Source organism: Dipodomys spectabilis, unplaced genomic scaffold (genome assembly GCF_019054845.1).
Source record: "Dipodomys spectabilis isolate Male_0828 unplaced genomic scaffold, ASM1905484v1 ptg000188l, whole genome shotgun sequence".
Lineage (NCBI taxonomy): Eukaryota > Metazoa > Chordata > Mammalia > Rodentia > Heteromyidae > Dipodomys > Dipodomys spectabilis.
The window spans coordinates 5,413,591-5,435,987 of NW_024870865.1; the positions used below are offsets into that span (position 1 = coordinate 5,413,591).

The following is a 22,397-nucleotide window of genomic DNA, read 5'->3' on the forward strand; positions in this document are numbered from 1 at the left end:
TCCAGCATTTGTCGTTGGCTGAATTTAGGATGTGGGCCATTCTGACTGGGGTAAGGTGGTATGCCTTGGCTTTTGAAGTAGGGTTTTGCTTTGTGCCTGGCCAGGCTGGACTGTTACCTTCCTGCTTGTGCTTCTCCATTTCATTCAGAGATGACGGGCACTTGCTTTCCTAGTCCTAGTCACTGGGCTTCTGTTGTAGCTGGGATGGCAGGCTCTCTTAGTTGAGATGGAGTCTCTTAAACTTTTTTTTTTTTTTTTGGTCGGTTGTGGGGCTTGAACTCTGGGCCTGGGCGCTGTCCCTGCACTCTTCAGCTCAAGGCGAGCGCTCTACCGCTTGTGCCACAGCGCCACTTCCGGTTTTCTGGTGGTTTATTGGAGATAAGCATGTCATAGACTTTCCTGCCCAGGCTGGCTTTAAACCATGATCCTCAGATCCCAGCCTCCTGAGTAGCTAGGATTACAGGTGCCCAGCTCTTATGCTCAGACTAGCTTCCAGTCATGTCTCCACTTCCTGATACCTAGAATAACAGGCTTGATCTTTTGTGCCCAGCTCCCTTTTCCTATACTTGGAGATTCATACATCATATATCATATGTCAATAAATTGTTCCTTTTCCTAGTTGAATTGTATTCTACTTTATAGAAAAATCATTTTGCCTTTCTACTTAACAGCCAATAAGACATTTTGGGGCCATTACAAATAATGCTGTTGTGAACGTTTGCATGTAAGTTTTTTTGTGGCTATCTCTCTCTGTGTAGAGAGTGGAATTGCTTGAATGTAAATTTGGTTTATGTTACACATTTTTGTGTTGTTCCTGGGGCTTGACCTCAGGGCCTGGGCACTGTCCCTGCACGTTTTTGCTCAAGGCTAGTGACACTCAACTACTTGAGCCACACTTCTACTTCTGGCTTTTTGGTGTTTAATTGGAGCGTCTCACAGGCCTTCCTGCCTAGGCTGCCCTCACATCTCAGCCTTCTGGGAGGTTAGGGTTACAGGTGTGAGCTGTGACTGGCTTGTGTTAAACTTACCACTTGGGCCATATAGTCAGCCCTTTGCTGCTCTGGTGGTTTAGTTTTGAGATAAGATCTTGTTTTTTGGTTTTGTCCCAGCTAGCCTGGATGTTGTTCCTCCCATGTACGCTTCTTGTCATAGCTGAGATGACAAATGCATACTACCAAGTTCAGCATATTGGTTGCCATAGGGTCCGATGGTACATCTCCCCTACCCCCTCCTACCCCCACTTGCCTCAGATCAAGATTGCATGAATCACTTCCTCCCAAGTGGTCACTGAGCTTGGTGGTTCATTGGAGGTAGGAGACTCACAGACTTCCTGCCTGGACTAGATTCAAAATCTCAGCCTCCTGAGCAGCTAGGATTATAGTGTGAGCCACCAACTCCTAGTGAAAGTCCTGTCTGCTTTTGGCTGCCTCCTATTTAAGTTGAGTCTCTGAATGTAACTTAACTTGAAAATCACATGAAAATTAGTATTTTTTGGCTACATTACTATCATGCACTAGAGATAGTTTGTTTTAATTTAGGACTACCTTGATGTGATGTTAATGATTTGAGGAGAGTTTAATTTTATTTTGATGGATGCTCTTTTCATTTTTCTGGTACACAAGGGGTTTGAACTCAAGGCCTCATGCGTACTTGCTGGTACTTCACCCCTTGAGCCATGCCTCTAGACCTGCTGTTTTGATGGTTAATTTGGAGATGGAGCTCATGGACTTTTCTACAGTTTTGCTTCTATAAATCTCAGCCTCCTTAGTAACTAGAGTTGTAGGAAGAGAGCCACTGGTGTCCACCTTATGAATTTTTCTAAGGTGGTAAGATTGATTAGTAATCAAGAACATTGAACAAGGCAAGTATATCAAAGACTAGATTCCCACTGCCAGAAAATCCTTGTTGGAGATGTAACCCATTGGTGGAGTACTTCCCTAGTGTGTACAAGGCCCTGGAAAATAACCTAAGACAAACAAATGAGAAAAACAACTCTTTTGTTGAATTATGTAAACTGGAGCACATTAATTTAAATAACTCACTTAAATCCTTAAATTTCCTTGGGAAGCTGCTACAAGACACAGCTTTATGTAGAAAATGGAAAAACAAGAGGCAGCTTTTAAGACCTTATGAAAAGGCTTCCTTTTAAAGCACATTGTAAATCCAACTTACACTTTCAGAACTATAGTAATTAATATAGCTGAATACAAGAACTAGAAAGTTTTTGTCACATTGCTAATCTAACATTCAGTTTCCAAGTACTTACTGAGAGGCTAATATTTGCCAGGCATTTTTTCAGAAAACAGCCAGAGAGTTTTAATTTTAAGGTATAATTTAGGCATTAATTTAATGTTCAAAGAAATACTAGTTGGTATACACAAACTATGTCTGAATCAGCCAAGTTAATTTAGTACCTTGGAAATTTTCTCTTTTTTTCCCCCTTTTTTTATTATTATGAAAATACCGTACAGAGGAGTTACAATTACATGGGCAAGATAATGAGTACATTTCTGGAAATTTCCTTTCTTTGTTTAGAGATTTATGTATTTCTTTTCTCAGTAATAAAAGCAGTGTATCTGTTAGGCCTGTGTATATGGCTCACATCTGGAACAATCCCAGGACTTGGAAGGCAGAGATCAGGAGGATGAAGTTTGAGACCAACCTGGGCATAAATGTGAGCCCTCCATCTGGATGTAGAAGCATGCTCATGTCTTATGTGGGAAGTGTAGGTAGGCGAATTGTTGCTGATAGTGACCCAGGCATACACACAAGACCTTCAAGAAATAGCAAAGGCAAAAAAGGCTAGTGGTGTGTGTTTGTCAAGTAGCAGAGTACCTAGCTAGCAAGTATAAGCCCCTCAAAAATACCCAGAAAGGCAGAAAACTGTGACTGCTGTCCGTGGAAAACAGAGCCAAAATTCAAAACTTTGGGGCAATTGTATAAACTTGTATTGTAGATGCATTACAGGCTCTTTCCCCTTTGGCCTTTTGTAATTCAGATTAGTATTACTTGGCCACAATGACCCAGCTACTGGTAGCTTAAGTAGTGTCATCATCTTTTCATATAGCTGGAGGTGCAATTTTGTTCAGAATTGGTGTGTCCCATCAGTCAGCAGAGTCAACCATGACCCGGCTGCCTTCCAGTATATTTCCTTCCAGTATATATTTACTTGAAATTGCTTTCAGAGCTGTTTTGTGCCGTTCCTTCTTTGGCATACTGTGTTCTCCTCTCACTCAGCACCTGCTGCCCCTGCCTTACTGTACCTCTCCACATTTGTCCTAAGAGTGGTGGTTTGTGAAATGAAGTGAAGGACAGACATGGTTGCTGTTTTCTTTCCAAATAAGTCTTTTTAGATAGAGGTATTATGTAATTTTAATTGGGCACCTATGACTCACTTCTGTAATTCTAGCTATTCTGGAGATTGAGAGCTAAAGGATGAAGTTCAGAGCCAGTCTAGGCGAAAGTCCACTAAATCCCATTTCCAATTAGCCAGCAGAAATCAGGAATGGTGTAGAGCACAAGTGGTAGAGCACAAACTGAGCAAGAGCAAGACCCTGAGTTCCACCTGTTATCAGCAGAAACACATACACACGCGCGTGCGTGCACGCGGAATTTGACAAGCCTAGCAGTGTTGTGGAGAACAAGAAAATCTGAAATATCTATGCCTGAAAATGAAAGTAACTGCAGGGGCTCTGGCACTAAGGTCAAGGGCCTAATTCTCAACTGGCCATGAGAATTATGGGTATTTCATCTTTACATGAATACTTTGTCTCTGAACTTATTAAACTTCCAACTATATAAGTGGGAATTTAAAATTCCCTTTTCAAAGTTCCATTGGGAACCAGGTGCTGGTGGCTCACACCTGCAATCCTAGCTACTCAAGAGTCTAAGATCTGAGGATCACAGTTCAAAGCCAGTCTTGGCAAAAGGCTATGAGACTCTTACCTTCCATTAACCATTGGAAAACCAGAAGTGGAGCTGTGGCTCAAAGTGCTAACGCTGAGTAAAGGAGCCCAGGGGCAGTGTGCCAAGGCCCTGAGTTCAAGCTCTGTGATGAACCCCCCCCCCCCCGCCCCCCCAAAAAAAAATCAATAAAAATGCCATCTGTGCTGGATGCTGGTGAGATTGGAACTCAGGGCCTCTAGCAGACACCACTGAGCTCACCCCAGCCCTGCTGGACTTGCTGAGAAGCTTTTGGTCATAGCTCTAGAATAGCCATATTTGTGGTGGAAACGTGTTGTTGCTACTGCAATTAAGAGCTACCCATTTGTGATGAAGAATTTAATAACCAATGTTTTCACAGTGTACCTCCTTTTATAGGAGCTTGCTGTTGGCCTTTGGGTGTCTTTGTGATATTTATACAGTTACATGCTGTACTGGGGCTTGAACTCAGGCCCTGGTTTTCTCAGCCTTTTCTACTTGAGGCTAATACTCTATCACTTGAACCACAGCTCCACTTCTAGATTTTTGCTGGTTAGTTGGAGTTTCGTCAACTTTCCTGATCAGCCTCCTGAATAGCCAGGATTATAGGCGTGTACTAGCACCTGCTTATCCTGTGATTTTTAAACTTCTACTTAGCAGCAAAAGTATTCTTTCAGAAAGCTTTTCCAGAGATCCCTGTATGTAAATACTGGTCTGGATATACTGACTGAATGAACGTTATTTACGAATGTTGGGCATCTCCGCATAGTTGAAAGGCACTGCAGCCTCTCTATGTTTTGTGTTTCTCTGGGGCCTTCATGCTAGTGCTCAGCTGCTGGGTTCACACGGTGGGCATATTTTCCTTACTTTATTTACTAAGAGCTACACTGCTGCTGGCCTATTCTTGCTAGTAGTCTACCATCAGAAGTCAAGGCATTCTTCTTCCTAGATGGGTAAGTTGGCCTGTGGAAATCATAGCAGCAACACAGTAGAATCTTAACACAAAATTGCTGGCTTCTGGTGTGGGGGATTTTCCCTTGAATGATGTTCTTTAAGAATGGTCTTAAGTTCTCTTGTTCTGTAACCAACAGGAGGACTCACAAACGGCAGTGGAAGATACATCTCTGCTGCTCCTGGTGCCGAAGCCAAGTACCGAAGTGCGAGCAGTGCCTCCAGCCTCTTCAGCCCCAGCAGCACCCTTTTCTCTTCCTCTCGCTTGAGATACGGAATGTCTGATGTCATGCCCTCTGGCAGGAGCAGACTGTTGGAAGATTTTCGAAATAACCGGTACCCTAATTTACAACTGCGCGAGATTGCTGGACATATAATGGAATTTTCCCAAGACCAGCATGGTTCCAGGTGAGGACTTGGCTTTGGCACTTTAGATCACTGAAATGAATGCCTTCAGTCCCGTGCTTTAGATAGCTACCATACTAAAACCATACCAAGTGTCCCTTTCATACTGCTCTCAGGTTTTTGTTTTTGTAGTTTTTTAGAGGGCTGTGGGTAAGAAGATCCCAGTTAAACATGTTTGGAAAACCTTTATTGGCCTGGGTCACATGCTTCAAGCAAACCTTTTACCTTTCTGTACTGTGTTTCTGGTTCACAAGAATTTCTAAACACTGCAGTTTACGGAACAGAAACAGCATCAGAAGACATGGACACATTTTTGCAGTGTTTGGAACTGGAGGTGTGGCTCAAATGGTAGAGTACTAGCTGTGAGTAGAAAAGCTGAGTGAGAGGCCCTGAGTTCAAGCCCAGATACTGACTCTTTAAGAACAACCAAACAAAACTCAAAATCGATTTTTTTTTCCCCCTCAGTGAGACATCCACATATAAAAATTGGATCCTAAGTGTTTAGAAGTGAAACAAGTATGTCTTTGTTCCCATGCTGTAGAAATGAGACTAGCTTTCGTAGAAGATGGCTTCCCCCTTCCTGTTTGGCTGCTCTAGGGACTTAGAAGAAGGCGAGCCTAGGCTACAGTGAAGCACAGTTAGGCGACCTCACTCATCCTTTCCTACAGGCTCCCATTTGTCTCTTTCTCTCAGACTTCAGTGAAGTCACTTCTCATAAGTCCTATCAGTTTGCTGCTGCACAAGGATTCTTCATACTGGAATTCTACAGACCAGATTCAGAAATTGCAAAGCTTTCTCAATATAGTCACCTGCACTAAACAAAGCAGTTCTAGCTACAATTTCAGAAGATAATGAATACCACTTTTTAGGGATAGGAGTTAATATAGTAAGGACCATACAGGCAAAAGTCAAGTGTTTGGTTAAGTGCATATGCGCTGTAATGAAATCTACTGAAATGTAAATGTACTTTTTAAAGTTCAGTTTAGTGAGAGGATAAATATGTACATGTGAGTGCATATTTCATTTGTGACTACTGGAGTTTAAACTAAGGTCAAGACCTAAAGCTCGCTAAGCTGGTGTTATACCACTTGAGCCATGCTTTTAGCACAGCTTTTCTCTGGTTACTTTTGAGGTAAGGTCAGGCTTACGGCCACAGCTGGGATCACAGACACATGCCACTACATATCCACTTTCCTTGTGATGAGAAGGGGATCTCATGGATTTGTTGGAACTGCAGGGCTGCCAATCTCAGCCTCCCAGAGTGTGGGATGACAATCACGTGTCACTGCAACAGCTAATAAGAATGCATACTATGAAACAAATGCAGAAGGTGACTTAGCTGCGTTACCCCTTTACTTTGTACTTCAGATTCATTCAGCTGAAGCTAGAGCGTGCCACAGCAGCCGAGCGCCAGCTTGTGTTCAACGAGATCCTCCAGGCTGCTTACCAACTTATGGTGGATGTGTTTGGAAATTATGTCATCCAGAAGTTCTTTGAAGTAAGGCCTTCTTCTCTCTATCCTTTGACTAGAGAATTTCCTCAGCAGGCATTTGTTTTCATAGAATTTTTAAAGATTAGTGATTCCAGTACAGTCTTGAAGAGCCTTTTAGATTTTTTGTTTTTTCTTTTTTTCTCCAATTCATTAGCAGTAATCAGTGTATTTGATATGGGATAGATATTCAAGCAGATATTGCCAGGCTATTCTGGAAATGTGATTTGATAATTGTCTTTGTTTAGGACCCAGCACTATTTCCACTTGTCAGAATAACTTCACTAACCATGTCACTTTTGGAGGAAATAATTTTGGGGGGTAGGGTCGGGGGGTCCGGTCATGGGGCCTGAACTCTGGGCCTCAGCTCTTCAGCTCAAGGCTAGTGCTCTACTACTTGACCCACAGCGCCACTTCTGGCTTTTTTCTTTTTTGCTTATGTGGTACTGAGGAATCGAACCCAGGGCCTCAGGCATGCAAGGCAAGCGCTCTACCACTGAGCCACCTTCCCAGCCCATGGAGGAAATAATTCTTATGAGGAAATTAGCACCACAATCGTATTGTGAACATTAAAAAACAAAATCTTAAAACCCTTTATGGAGAATGTAGTTGGTGTCTTTGAACACCAAGTCCAGAACTTCTTTGTTTTTTTTTCAAAGAAAACAACATTTATCAGAAAAAAAAATTTACTCAGCAGTACTGTATAACTCAAATAAAAATTTTCACAACTATAATAATGTACATAAAATAACAAGTTTAGCCAAGATTATAAGGTCACTAAATATAAAAACTAATAGCAAACAAGGCAGGCATGAATGATTTTCTATAGTAGAAATCAGTAGATAACAGTTGAAAGAAAAGTGTCAACTAATAACATGAAAAAAAATCAAGAGATCAGATGAAAAAAACAGCTTAGAAAGGCAGGCAGGCAGGTAGGCAGGAAGGAAGGAAGGGAGAGGGAGGAAGGCACTTCTTTGCTTTTTAAGTAAAAGCTTTAACCCAGACATGTTGTCTGCCAAGTCCAATACTTTTTATCATAAAAGTAGAGTCACAAGGATTGCCAAACACTTGGGAGATCCTTAGTTAATTTGAATAATGTGTGTTCTTACTGTGTTTGGAAAGAATCAATGAGGTTATGCTTTGTGTTTCAAGAAGCAGGGATATTTTGCTTACCATTGTTGGCAACTCTGAGTTATAAATTCACAATGGCCCAGAGTACTGAGATGAAGAATCTGGTGTGGAGAGCAAAGTTGGGGACTCAGAATTAACTGCCAATGAAGAAATCTGAGAACTTTTCACATCATATTTTGTTTCATTTGTATAAAGATGAAAATTGGCTAACAGGCTTTATCTTCTCAACATTTGGGGGGGGGGGGGGTCCAGTCATGGGGCCTGAACTCTGGGCCTGGGCGCTGTCCCTCAGCTCTTCAGCTCAAGGCTAGCACTCTACCACTTGAGCCACAGTGCCATTTCCAGCTTTTTTCTTTTTGCTTATGTGGTGCTGAGGAATCGAACCCAGGGCCGATGCATGCAAGGCAAGCACTCTACCACTGAGCCACCTTCCCAGCCCCTCTTCTCAACATTTTTATGAAAATAAATTCTTCACCCAGAGTCTAAAAATCCAATCTCAAATGTAACCCTTTTAGACTTTAGGACATCTCTGTATTATCATTTTGGCACAGAAATGAAAACAGCTTCTGCTGGAGCAGCTTGGGTTGACAGTGGTATAAAGCTGGGGTTTGGAGCAAACTAGAGAGCAACCCTCCACCTGAGTGCCTTCCCTTAATGGACAAGTTGGGAATGGACAGGCTGATAATTCATAAATTCTTCTCTAATTTCAGAGTAACACTGCCTCCAATGAAAACAAAAAGCCAAGAATGAAAAAGCATTCTCTATAACATTGTATATGCTTTCTCTGATTTTACTAACTTTGCCATCCAAATTCTGTTAAATTCTTAAAAATCATTCTTGGAGAATATAAAGCACTAATTCATAACACAGTGACCATATGTGCTTCCCTTGAACTTGATAACTTTCATCCACAGAAAAGAGTTTGCCAAACTAGGTGCCAATAGTTCACACCTGTAATCCTAGCTACTCAGGAAGCTGAGATCTGAGGATCATAATTCTAAGCCTTCCTGGGCAGGGAACTCCAATTAACCACTAAAAAGCCAGAAGTGGAGCTGTAACTCACCTGATAGAACCTTAAGTATAAAAAACTGAGGGACGGGGTGCTGAGAAGGTGGCTCAGTGGTAGAGCGCTTGCTTTGCATGCATGAGGCCCTGGGTTCGCATTCCTCAGCACCACATAAACAGAAGAAAAAAAAAGTCGGAAGTGGTGCTATGGCTCACGTGGTAGCGCATTAGCCTTGAGCTGAAGAGCTGAGGGACAGTGCCCAGGCCAAGAGTTCAGACCCCACGACCGGACCCCAAAAACAAACAAACAAAAAACAACTGAGGGACAGCACTGAGGTCCCAAGTTCAAATCTCAAACCTGAACCCAAAAGAATAAAAAGGAGCTTTTCAACCCATGGGACTCAGATACTCCAGTGGCTATGAATTTGTTGCAAAATCTGCTTTGTGAGCTCAAAGGGTTTCTCACACATTACTCATTTTAGTTTACATGTATTCTCCTGGTTAATAAGAGTATAGACCCATTATAAACTAGTGGCTTTGTTTAGCAAAATCTGGCAGTGTTGGCTATCTGGGTGGCTGTTTTTGTTTTTTTTTTTTTTTAAGATTGAAAAGGGTTCCTCAGTCAGAGCTGGAAAGTAACAACGGTTCCTTAGTTAATCATAGGTAACAGGGCTAAAAGAGAGTATGCCAACTGTTGATGCAGAATAATGAATACTTTGCTCTCTCTGATTTCTTCCCTTCTACCTAAGTAATGGTGTTCACCCACACATTATATCTAGTTTGGCAGCCATGAACAGAAGCTGGCTTTGGCAGAACGGATTCGAGGCCATGTCCTATCACTGGCACTGCAGATGTATGGCTGCCGAGTTATCCAGAAAGCTCTTGAATTTATCCCCTCAGACCAGCAGGTAATTGTAAGTTTCCCCTTTCACTTTTCTCTTGGTGTTCGATGTCTTTCCGTGGTACGTGCAGTGAAGCCTGTGGACCCGTCAGTCTGTACAGTGTGACGTGTGTGCATGGCAAGCATGATTGCACAATTGGTTTTGTACGTGTTTAGTGGGTCGTGTCTTAGGTTAAAACCAGTCGTTTCCACACTCTTCTCATTGACTAGAGCTTACCTTTTGGTTCTATAAGTGAGTCTTTGTATTTCCTGATAGTCAAAGCAATTAAAATGTTAGCTTGTCATTTTCTTCAACCTATACTGAGAATTTCGGCAAACCAGAAGCTATCTATTCCATTTTTATTTCTGTTATTTTTACCATTTTGTTCCTGCAGTCACTGAACACTCATTCACTGAACAGCATCCACCTCACACACGTCTGCTGTCAAACACCGGAGGCACAGAGACAACACAGCCCCACAGTCTGGAGGGAAAAGCAGTGGAAAGCACTGCTGCTGCACACAGGCCCTGCCCATGTCTCCAAGGGAAGGCTTTGTGGAGCACAAGGCTAAGAGGAGTTCGATGAGGGCGGGCAGGAGTCTGATCAGTTAGTTAGCGGCTGTGAATGGGGAGCTGACAGGAACCACCTAGAGGTTTTGCCTGGAAGGTTCCCCACAGGGCTCTGACCCAGGGCTCCTCATGGGCAAGAATGGCCCACTGCAGCTGTGTGAGGGAGGGCTTCTGACCTGAGTCCCCGGCCTTTGGGCTCCTCGGTGGAGGGTCGCCACTGTCTGGCGGTGATGACTCACTTGCCCTCACTGAGAACAAAGTTGGGTGATGAGAACCTTTGTTATGGACTCGAGTTCTGAGCCAGACAAGACCCTGCTACCTCTGGTGCAGAGCCACCCACCCTGCAGCCAGTGGGCTGGTGATGGCAGTTGCAGGCTGGGGGATCCTGAGCCCCTTGGGTTAGTTCCACAGACAGGCGGTGGAGATGCCCTGGAGGCCGGGGCAGGGTTTAGGGTACAGCAGAATAGGCATTTGTTCATTCATTTCAGGGATTCACTGCTAGAGATATACCTTTGGAAGGAGAGTGCCCTCTGTAAACATAAGCAGCAGATGGTATGTCTCTATGTCTGGTTGATGCCTATGTTTTTGTTTTTAATATATATTTTTTATTGTAAAGATACTGTACAGAGGGGTTACAGTTATATGAGTGAGTAATGAGTACATGTCCTATTGAGCATTGTTACCCCCGCCTATGTTTTTTAAACCTCTGTGAAAGTTTCCAAGGTAGACATCTTTTTTGGGTATTAGTTACTGTGTAGTAAATTTTACTATTTTGTTAACACACGGAAGACCTTCAGCTCTCAGGTGTTTCCCTGCTGTGGTATTGCCACAGATGTGCTTTCGCTTTGATGCTTAGCTAGGAGAGTGTGGGCTATCACAGTGTTTGCTGTCTGTGATTATGGCGGTATTTCCTTTCCTTGTCTCCAATAGAACGAGATGGTTCGGGAACTAGATGGCCATGTCCTCAAGTGTGTGAAAGATCAGAATGGCAACCATGTGGTCCAGAAGTGCATTGAATGTGTGCAGCCCCAGTCCTTGCAGTTTATCATTGATGCATTTAAGGGACAGGTAAGTGACATAGGAACAAAGTAAGGAAAATAGTGGTAGGCATCCCCCCTGGGAGCAGTGCCATATGTGCCACGTGCTTCCCAGGCTCCCAGGTCTTTATGGACAAGTGCCACGGACCTGCTCCGTGCCAGCCTCCGCTCGTGCATTCATCTGCTTGTGTGGGAATCAGGCTCAGATGCAGTCTCATGTGTGAAGCATCATTTTTCCTTGGTTAGTTATTAGTTTTTATTGCTTCTTAAATCAGGTCATTTTCAGTAATTTGCAGATCATGTGTGAAGATATATTTAAAATCACAAGGTAGTCTTTGTGTAAAATTGTTTGGAGAGAATTGATGTACATTGGTTTGAATTGAATTAAGTATGAAACTGCCAGAAATAACTCCTAATTCCTCCTCCTCATTTGTATGTGGAAAGTGTGTTTTTAGCACCACTGTCTGATATTAGGATAGGATCTTCAAAATACACACTAAAAAGTGAAAAACTATACCAGGAAATGGGAGGAGATTGGGTATGTACGAACACACGTACATGCCAGTCCTGGAGCTTGAACTTGGAGCCTGAGCCCTGTCCCTGAGCTTTTGTGCTGAAGGCTAACACTCTACCACGTGAGCCACAATTCTACTTACAGCTTTTTTGGTGGTTAATTGTAGATAAGAGTCTCTTGGGCTTTCATGACTGGGCTGGCTTTGAACCATGACCCTTAGACCTCAGCCTTCTGAGTAGCTAGGATTGTAGACGGGTGTGAGCCACTGGCAGCTGGCAGGTTTTTTGTATTATTGTAAAGGTGACATAAAGAGGGTCCGAAAAGTTGGTTTTTGAAGCAGGGTCTCACTGTGTATCCCAAGGTGGTTGCAAACTGGCAGTTCTCCTACCTGGACCTCCAGAACAGTTGGAGTAAAGAATGTGTCACCACATCCGGCATTGTCATTCTAGATTACAAATTTGAGATTTAATGCCTTCTAGCTATGCAGAACAGAAAAAGTATTTATTCCAGTATTACAGGATTCAAGTAGAGAGAATTAGAAAACTCCCAATAAAGGAAGTGGGAGTTCAACGTACTGTTACTGAGGTTTGAACTCATGGCCTTTCAGCTTGCCAGGCAGGCACTTGAGCTGAGCCATCAGCCCTTAGCTTCCATTATTTTCTGAATGGAGCCTCTTCTGGATAGCTCCTGTGTTGCTGAGATGGCTGGTGCCTCCCACCACACCAGCTCTTGGTTGAGACGGGATCTCAGGACTGTTTGCTCAGGTTGGCCTCACTGCAGTCTTCGGCATCTCCACCTCCCAAGTAGCTAGGATTATAGGCATGAGTCACTCTACCTTGTTCCTTTTTCTGTCTTTAGCCCTATTGATGGGAAGATCCATTGATTGACATTCTCTATCCTTCGCTAAGTATGTTTTTCATGGTGGTCACTAATTATTTGCTACTTCCTGGCTTTTGGAAATTCCTATATATAAATAATGAAGTGGGTCTATTAACACACAGTAGTTACATACCTCTTATTCCAAGAGAACTGAATTCATTTGTGAAGATCAATGGGTTAGTATTTATAAAAGTTATCACAATATTGAAAATAGTGGGTGTCATTTGGGTTTTCTTCTTTGTATTTGTCTCCTGCAGGTATTTGCTTTGTCCACACATCCTTATGGCTGCCGTGTAATTCAGAGAATCCTGGAGCACTGTCTCCCTGACCAGACCCTTCCTATCTTAGAGGAGCTTCACCAGCACACAGAGCAGCTTGTGCAGGTAGTGGAGCTGCCATAGAGGAGCCGCAGCACCGGTGGGCTCCTGTAGGCCCGGCTTGTGTGTTTTGTCAGCATAGGTATCTGCTCTGGAAGATGTTATTGTGTCTTAGATGCCCACTGAATCTTTGGGCATGTTTGCATAGCAGCCTGGTCTGTGTGTCATGAATATTTGCAGTGAATAGGGCCCCAGTCCTGGAGTCAGGAGGCTGGCTTCAGCACCGCCTCCACACACACAGTCACTTGAAAAGCACTGTAATCCCACGTGTGTCCTCATTGTTGAATGAACTATGTGTATTAGTCGATTTCTCCTTTCTGTGCTTGTGCTACTGATCAAATAATTAGATGTGCCTATGTTGTTAAACATAAATCTTCACAGTTTTCCCCAGAGATAGAACTCTCTCCTCCTCCCCTCCAAAATGATTTTTGTTATAGTTATTTACAAAGAACTCATCAAGAACTTGGGGGCATAAATCCATAGAGAGAACTATTCCATTATCTAATAACAGTGTGTTCCTGTTTCATAAAAATAGGGAAAATAGTTATTACCTATTCATTAAACTAAGTCTTGAATGCTCATTGGTATCCAATAAGCTGTCATGGTGCTTCAAGAAATATAGGTGTTAATTAGAAATAAGGACAGGGCTGGAGATGTGTCACAATGGTAGAGAGCTTACCTAGCATGCAGGAAGCCCTGAGTCCGATCCTCAGTACCACATAAACAGTAAAAGTTGGAAGTGACACTGAAGCTCAGGTTGGTAGAGTGCTAGCTCCAAGCAAAAGGTGCTTGGGGACAGTGACCAGAACCTGAGTTCAAGCCCCAGGACTGGCAAAAAAAGAAGGACATAGGTAACACACCTGGTATTTACATACATTTACACCCTGATTTCTGCTCCTCAAACAGGATCAGTATGGAAATTATGTCATCCAACATGTACTGGAGCATGGTCGCCCTGAAGATAAAAGCAAAATTGTAGCAGAGATCCGAGGCAATGTGCTTGTATTGAGTCAGCACAAATTTGCAAGGTATGTGCTTTGAGTTAGGTGGACTGCTTTCCAGGAGAGAGGATGAAGTACTGTTTGGGCTATATAAAGAGGGGATGAATGTTTGTTCTGCTTTCTTCTTAGTTTTTTGTTATTATTTTCATAGTATACATAGCTTTAAAAGTCAAAATAGTTCTACAAAGTATGAGTCCTCAGAAATCCTTCGGTGGATGTCTCATTTCCTTAGAGTTTTGTAGTACGTGTCAGTCCACTGCATGTTGAAATAACTTGATTATTGTTTGGAATTATAAGATATTCATTACTTCATGTAGGCCTAGTGTCTTCCCAGGCTCACCGCTAGTGACTTCCAGCTTGTCACGGGCATGCTAGGTGACTATCCTGTGAGGGCAGAGGCTTTTCCAGGGATACTGGGGTGGCTGTTCTAAGTCCATTGTTTGTCCTGTTGCCCTACAGCAGAGTATTTTCTGGTTTCAGGATATTTTCATTCTTGGTCTTTTGAATAGATTGCAAGGTAGTAGGACTGTATGCATATACACACACACCTTGGGGAGAGCAGTATTGGAGTTTGAACTCAGGGCCTTGAGCCTGCTAAGCAGGTACTTTACCACTTAAATCACATCTCTCTAGCCTCTTCTGCTTTTGTTATTTTTCATATAGGGTCCTGCGTTTTGCCTGGATCTGGACCACAGTCCTCCTATATATTTATGCTCCCTGCATAGCTGGGATGACACTCAGCTTTTTTTATTGGTTGAGATGAGGGCCTTATAAGCTTTTTTGTAAGCTTTTTAGCCTGGGCTTAGCCTCAGACCTCAATCTTCTCCATCTCTGCCTGAGTAGCTAGTATTACAAGCAAGAGGCAGCTAACTTCATGTTCACTTGCTTTCTGAGGGGTGTGGGGGGGATCGTGGGGCCTGAACTCTGGGCCTGGGCGCTGTCCCTCATCTCTTCAGCTCAAGGCTACTGCTCTACCACTTGAGCCACAGCACCACTTCCAACTTTTTCTGCTTATGTGGTGCTGAGGAATTGAACCCACGGCCTCATGAATGCAAGGCTAGCACTCTACCACTGAGCTACCTTCCCAGCCCCTTAATGTTCACTTTTAATTTGTGAACGCTTATCGGATAGCAGCATACAAAATAGAGAAAGTAGAAGCGCCCAGATGTGGTGATGTAGTATATAAGGAGGAATGTGTAACAGAGCCACTCACTGGTACAGTATGTTGCCCTGGAGGGGAGCTGCTTTAGAATAATTAGAAATTTTGAAAACATGGCTGAATAGCTATCTTGCCATCTTGTTTTAGCTAGACATGTACTCTGAAATGCCTTTTTTTTTTTTTTTTTTGCTGGTCCTGGGGCTTGAACTCTGGGCCTGGGCACTGTCCCTCAGCTCTTCAGCTCAAGACTACCACTCTACCACTTGAGCCATAGCGCCATTTCCGGCTTTTTCTGCTTCTGTGGGGCTAAGGAATCGAACCTAAACCCAGGGCCTCATGCATGCTAGGCAAGCACTCTACCACTGAGCCACCTTCCTAGCCCCTGATGCTCCTTTCCTTTTTTTCATTCCTTTCCTTTCCTTTCCTTTCCTTTTTTTTTGTCAGTTATGAGGCTTGAACGCAGGACCTGGGCACTGTCCACTAAGCTCTTTTTGCTCAAGGCTAGTGCTCCACCACTTTGAGCCACAGTGCCACTTCTGGTTTTCTGATGGTTAACTGGAGATAAGAGTCTTGTGGTCTTTTCTGCTCATGCTAGCTGTAAATCTCAATTCTCAGATCTCGGCCTCATGAGTAACTAGGATCATAAGCGTGAGCCACCGACACCTGTCTTAAAGCTCCTTTTCTCCTTGAGGACCCAGAGCCTCTGTGCCTCTCACCCCATCTCTTCCAGGCAGTAGGCTTGCGGCCAACAGCCCATATGCAGAGACTGTGAGGTGTTCCTTGACACAACAAAGCCAAAATGCAAATCAAACAGCAGTGAGTGATCACTCTTAGTAAGTAAGTAGCCATTACTGTGGCTACCTAGAACTTAATCAGCCTCTCGAGTCCTGCATGGATTCTAGTAAAACTGTGATTTCCTTCTGAAGAGGAGATGTTTGTGGAGTGGTTAGCAGTGCTGACAGACATTACGGTCCTTCCTGTGCTTACCCTCTCCAGACGCAGCATGCAGTGGTCTGACAAAACATTCCAGCCTAGGAACTCATGCTCCACATTGGCTCTGCATGGCAGCAGGGAGCCTTGTTCCTGCTTCATGAGCTCACAGGAAGAAAGGCATAGTAATAGCTAACTCGCTGCTGTGGCCAGTCGCCTCCCCAGGGAGCCCTGACCTCTGACTGCAATTACCGGTGGGCACCACCGAAGGCTCAGACCAGGGACGAAGGGGTCCCTCACTGAGTGCTGAGTGCTCCTGAGGGTGGGGCAGGGGCTGAGAGTTGTCCCCACTCTGTGTCATTCCAGCAATGTTGTGGAGAAGTGTGTTACGCACGCGTCACGCACGGAGCGCGCTGTGCTCATCGATGAGGTGTGCACCATGAACGACGGTCCCCACAGTGCCTTATACACCATGATGAAGGACCAGTACGCCAACTATGTGGTCCAGAAGATGATCGATGTGGCAGAGCCTGGTCAGCGGAAGATCGTCATGCATAAGGTAGGCTGGGCTGGGCAGAATTTCAGTCAGAGAAGGTGGGCCAGGCTGGGTTTGCTTCTAGACTACAAAGGATGGTAGACACAGCCCTGCTTTTTGAACAGTAGTCCGGTAGTCACTGGACTACCTCCCATCCTGGGTCCTTTTGGGTCACAAACCTCTCACTTAGGTGTTGCCAACCCCATCAGCAACTCACAGGGTCAGTCTTGGTTTTATGTTTTGTTGCTGTTTTGAGGCAACTGTGTAGCCCAAGCTGGCCTCCCAAGCGCTGGATTACAGGTGTATGCATCAGGGTTATGCTGTCACATTTGCCTATGTGTGTCTTGTGCCCAGAACCCTCCATTCCCCATCCCTCCAGCTGTACTGGGGCTTGAAGTCAGGACTTTGCATTTGTTTGACTTGTTTGTTTGGCTAAAACTCACTCTACCACTGCGCCTCTAGCTCAGGTTTGTTTGTTTGTTTTTATTTTTAATTTTATTATTTAAAAAGAGGTAGCTGAGTAAGAACAGCACCACACATGTGGTATTCAGGTAAGGGGTAGGTTTATTCATCGTTCCGGCTGGCACCAGGCCATCTTAGTCCTCCATCCGGTGGGGGAAGAGCTAGAAAAGAGAAAAGAGCTGGAAAAGAGAGCATCTGGGAAAGAGGTGGGAAAGAGCAAGCTAGGAAAGAGAAGAGAGCTGGCAAAGAGAAGGAAAGAGCTAGAAAAGAGCAGAGAGAGCTTTTTTGGGGGATAGGGGGGGTTGTTGTTGTTTTGGAGATGGGAGTTGCAGACTTTTCTACCTCAGCAGACTTCAAACTGCAGTATTCCAGTTTGGACCCTCAGCTTACAATTTTTTAAGTGTGTGTGGGGGGGGGGGAGGGGTAGTACTGGAGTTTGGACTCAGGGCCTTGTGCTCTTGCTTAGTCTTTTTGCTCAAGACTTGCTCTACTGCTTGAACCACACCTACAGTTTTGCTGGGTAAGAAGCCCATGGATTTGTCTGCTCAGGCTGGCTTCAAATCAGAATACTTAGATCTCAGCCTCCTGAGGAACTGGAGTTATAGGTGTTAGCCACTGGCATTCAGCCAGTTGACAGTTTCATGAGCTGTTTCTCTGATTGGGCTTTAAGAGATACATCTACACTCCCAGCAAGTCAGCCTGGCTGTTGTCACATCCACCTCACACGCGTCTGCTGTCAGACCCTGGGGGCACAGAGACAACACAGCCCCACAGTCTGGAGGGAAAAGCAGTGGAAAGCACTGCTGCTGCACACAGGCCCTGTCCCATGTCTCCAAGGGAAGGCTTTGTGGAGCACAAGGCTAAGAGGAGTTCGATGAGGGCGGGCAGGAGTCTGATCAGTTAGTTAGCGGCTGTGAATGGGGAGCTGACAGGAACCACCTAGAGGTTTTGCCTGGAAGGTTCCCCACAGGGCTCTGACCCCAGGGCTCCTCATGGGCAAGAATGGCCCACTGCAGCTGTGTGAGGGAGGGCTTCTGACCTGAGTCCCCGGCCTTTGGGCTCCTCGGTGGAGGGTCGCCACTGTCTGGCGGTGATGACTCACTTGCCCTCACTGAGAACAAAGTTGGGTGATGAGAACCTTTGTTATGGACTCGAGTTCTGAGCCAGACAAGACCCTGCTACCTCTGGTGCAGAGCCACCCACCCTGCAGCCAGTGGGCTGGTGATGGCAGTTGCAGGCTGGGGGATCCTGAGTCCCTTGGGTTAGTTTTGAGGCCGGGGCAGAATGGGAGTTCAAGACAGGTCTGTCATTTGTTCAGCAAGAGTGTGTGCTCTGTAGCAGGCACTCCCTGAACAGGGTTCTGTTGGTCACCCTCACCCCCAACCACTGGGGGCAAGAAGTGATGGGTGTGCAGGAATGTGAGTACGGAGACTGCAAGGGCGGGGGGGGGGGGGGTCCCACGAACCTCCCCTGGGAAGGGGAAGGAGGGCAGATGGCAGGACTACGGTGACGTCACACCTGTGTCTCTTTAATTGCCCGTGGGGAGCAGGCCTGGTAACTTGGTGGAGGAGACTGCTGGCCAGAGGAGAGAAGATGCCATGAAATAGTGCTTCGCGGCTGGTGATGGCCTGGGACGGAGCAGGAGAGTTAGGAGTGGAAAGGGAAGGGGGAGTTTTCATAATCCTGGTTTCTTCACTTTAGAACATTAGGAGAGTAGAGCGTAGGATGACAGCAGTGTGTGCGTGCGTGCGTGCGTGCGTGCGTGCGCGCGTTCAGGAGAACTGATTCCACTCTCCAGCCAGCCAGTCTCGGGCTGGAGGTGAGGAGTGGTGCACTCGTTTCTAGGAGAGCCACCACACACAAAGGGTCGCCAGCCCCAAGTCCTCACCGCAGGGTTTCCGTGTACCCAGCCTTTGCTCTCCCAAAGGAAGTTTGGCGTTGTGGCGGGGATCAGGCTCATAAGCCATGATCCTCTATGGTCCATGTAGAAAGACGGATGGCTGAGCATGCAGAACATCCCCTGAGCCCACAGGAGGGGCGGCTGGCACTGCGTGGGGGCACAGGAGTGTATCCAGGGAGTGGGAGGAGTGCTGGTGGAGGGCAGCCAGCGCCCAGGCCAGTGAGAGCAAGAGGGACACGTGCCACACAGCATGTCGCCAGACGATGGTGAGAAGCCAGACTGGGTTCAGACGCCTGTGCCGCCCTTACCAACCGTTGGCCCTTGACTAAGGGACCGCCGCTCTGCAGCCTTCCCTTGACTAAGAGGCCACCACTCTGCAGCTTGCTTTCTGCAGGGTTTTGGGTTTTTTTGGTTGTTGTTGTTGGCCTCACTCTGATTCATACCGACAGTCCTGTTTGAAGAAGGATCACAGTTCAAGGCCAGCCAATGAAGAAACCCTTAGCCTGGTACCCTGGCTCACACCTGTAAGCTCAGCTACTTAGGAGTTCAAAACCACCCAGGCAAGAAAAGTCTGAGAAACTCGTATCTCCAATGAATCATGAAAACCAGAAGTGGAGTTGTGGCTCAAATGATAAAGTGCTAGCTTTAAGCAAAAGAGCTCTGGGACAGTACTCAGGTCCTGACTTCGAGCTCCTGTACCGGCACACACAAAATAATTAAGACCCGCAGCTGAGTGCGCGTGGCTTACATCTGTAATGCTAGCCACTCTGGAGGCTGAGATCTGAGGATTGAGGTTCAAAACCTGCTGTAAGACTCTCATCTACAATTAACCACCAACAGACTGGAAGTAGTGCTGTCTTTGAGTGCTAACCTTGAGCAAAGGTTCAGAGACAGCTCCCTGGACTTAAGTTCAAGCCCCATGTCCACCCCCCAAAAAAACCAACCAAACAACAACAATGAGACCCTAGCTAAACTAATGACCAAAAGCCAGGATAAAGGTGTGGCTCAAGCAGTAGAGTGCCAGCCTAGCAAGCATAAGGCCCTGAGTTCAAACTCTAGTACCCGCAGAGGGAGGGGTGGCTCCTGATACAGCATGTTTTTCTTGTCACTTGTAGCTTTTTGTGATCCACTGGGAACTAGAGCTGTAGAACTGGGGCTTAGCTGAGGGGTCAGGGTAGCGGCTTGTCTCCCCTCTCCTTCACTCCCCTCCCCCATCTCCTTTCCTTTCCCTCCCTAGAGAGAGCTCAGGGGCTTGGCTGACTGGTGAAAGCTTCCTCTGGCCCACCCATCTCTCCTGGGCTGGTGACAGCTTGTCTGTCCTTGCTCCACAGATCCGGCCCCACATCGCCACTCTACGCAAGTACACTTATGGCAAGCACATCTTGGCCAAGCTGGAGAAGTACTACATGAAGAATGGTGTGGACTTGGGGCCCATCTGTGGTCCCCCGAATGGTATTATCTGAGCAGTGCAGCCCATTCCCGAGCCCGCTGACCTCGCTGATCCCCGGCAGATCCAACCAGCAGCCGCAAGGGTCCTGAGGCCGGCGTCTCGGGCCAGTGGTTGCTGCAGGGTTGTGCCCTCCCAGAAACCAATCAACTCCGCAGGTGGAAAGCCTTTGTAAATTTAATTTTATTACACATAACATGTACTAATTATTTTTTTTAATTGACTAATTACCCTGCTGTTTTACTGGTGTATAGGATACTTGTACATAGGTGACCAATGTACATGGGAGGCCACATATTTTGTTCAATGTTGTATCTATATTCCATGTGAAGAAACTTTCAGGGTGGTTGGTTTAACAAAAAAAAAAAAAAGTTTTAAAAAAAGGTTTTTAACTCATTTGCCTCATGGGCAAGTTTTGCAAATAGCTCTTCCCCATCTCCTCATTTTAGTAAAAAACAAAAACAAACAAAAAAAAAACCTGGGAAGTTTGAATTTTAGTTAAATGGCCATAAAGTGGCATTTAACAATTTAACACTTTATAAAAAAAATCGGTATATATATATATATATATATATATATATACATACATACATATATATGTATATATAATGAAAATGTTTCAGAGTTGCTAAAGCCTCCATTTATGACATTGTTGATGAAACTTGCCAGCAACTGCTCTGCTGGAGACTGCGCTGGGCTGACGGCGGTAGTCCGGCCACTGGGGAGGAGCCGGCCCGGGGACGCCGAGGCCGAGGCAGGGCCGGGCCGGGCCGGGCCGGGCCAGGCCGGGCGCATTGTTTACTGCCTACTGGATTTTTTTCTGTTAACATGGAAAGGCAAAATCTGATTCTTTTAGCATGAGAAAAAAAATCCAACTCTGCTTTTGGTCTTGCTTCTATAAATACATAGTGTATACTTGGTGTAGACTTTGCATATATACAAATTTGTAGTATTTTCTTGTTTTGATGTCTAATCTGTATCTATAATGTACCCTAGTAGTCGAACATACTTTTGATTGTACAATTGTACATTTGTATACCTGTAATGTAAATGTGGAGAAGTTTGAATCAACATAAACCCGTTTTTTGGTAAGAACAGAGAGTTAGCCAGCCCTGTGCACTCAGTGTATATTCTCACCTTTTATGGTCGTAGCATATAGTGTTGTATATTGTAAATTGTAATTTCAACCAGAAGTAAATTTTTTTTCTTTTGAAGGAATAAATGTTCTTTATACAGCCTAGTTAATGTTTAAGAAGATAAACCTAGCTTGGTTTTATTTGTCGGCTAGTGAGGCGGTAGCAAGATCCTTTCTAAATATTATTCAGGATGACTCAGTTCACACTATAGTGGGTTTTTGTTTTTGTTTGTTTGTTTCTTTTTTACCCTACAAAAGTAATGTTTTGCTTATTTTGTGACAGTCAAAAGGACGTGCAAAAGTTGAGCCCTGCCCAGCCTTCCTACAATCAGAGCCCTCCACCCACCTACCTGTAAAGTGTGAACTGCCCTTTCTTTTTGTACAGAAGATGAACTGTATTTTGCATTTTGTCTACTTGTAAGTGAATGTAACATACTGTCAATTTTCCTCGTTTGAATATAGAATTGTAACACTACGCGGTGTACATTTCCAGAGCCTTGTGTATATTTCCAATGAACTTTTTTGCAAGCACACTTGTAACCATATGTGTATAATTAACAAACCTGTGTATGCTTATGCCTGGGCACCTATTTTTTGTAACTCTTGTGTAGATTGTCTCTAAACAACGTGTGATCTTTATTTTGAAAAATACAGAACTTTGGAATCTGA

General features: G+C 44.8%; 1 protein-coding gene and 2 non-coding genes across 20 annotated transcripts in view; all 3 read left to right on the top strand.

Moving 5' to 3' along the window:
• The window catches only part of Pum1 (pumilio RNA binding family member 1), a 130,318-nt gene extending 107,921 nt beyond the window's left edge, over positions 1-22,397 (top strand). For 12 of the 18 annotated variants that reach the window (XM_042695711.1, XM_042695713.1, XM_042695722.1 and 9 more), the window contains 8 exons: positions 5,013-5,280; positions 6,646-6,775; positions 9,682-9,816; positions 11,283-11,420; positions 13,040-13,165; positions 14,066-14,187; positions 16,616-16,808; positions 20,478-22,397. In XM_042695711.1, coding sequence (XP_042551645.1) covers positions 5,013-5,280; positions 6,646-6,775; positions 9,682-9,816; positions 11,283-11,420; positions 13,040-13,165; positions 14,066-14,187; positions 16,616-16,808; positions 20,478-20,609 — 1,244 coding nt within the window. In that variant the 3' untranslated portion in view covers positions 20,610-22,397. The remainder of the gene's footprint in view (positions 1-5,012; positions 5,281-6,645; positions 6,776-9,681; positions 9,817-11,282; positions 11,421-13,039; positions 13,166-14,065; positions 14,188-16,615; positions 16,809-20,477) is intronic. The other 6 variants (XM_042695715.1, XM_042695723.1, XM_042695727.1 and 3 more) reach the window with 1 other exon arrangement.
• Positions 10,573-10,657, top strand: LOC122121522. Its single transcript, XR_006149959.1, has one exon. It is a non-coding gene; the product is annotated as a small nucleolar RNA SNORD103/SNORD85 (small nucleolar RNA).
• On the top strand, positions 18,330-18,414 carry LOC122121523. Its single transcript, XR_006149960.1, has one exon. It is a non-coding gene; the product is annotated as a small nucleolar RNA SNORD103/SNORD85 (small nucleolar RNA).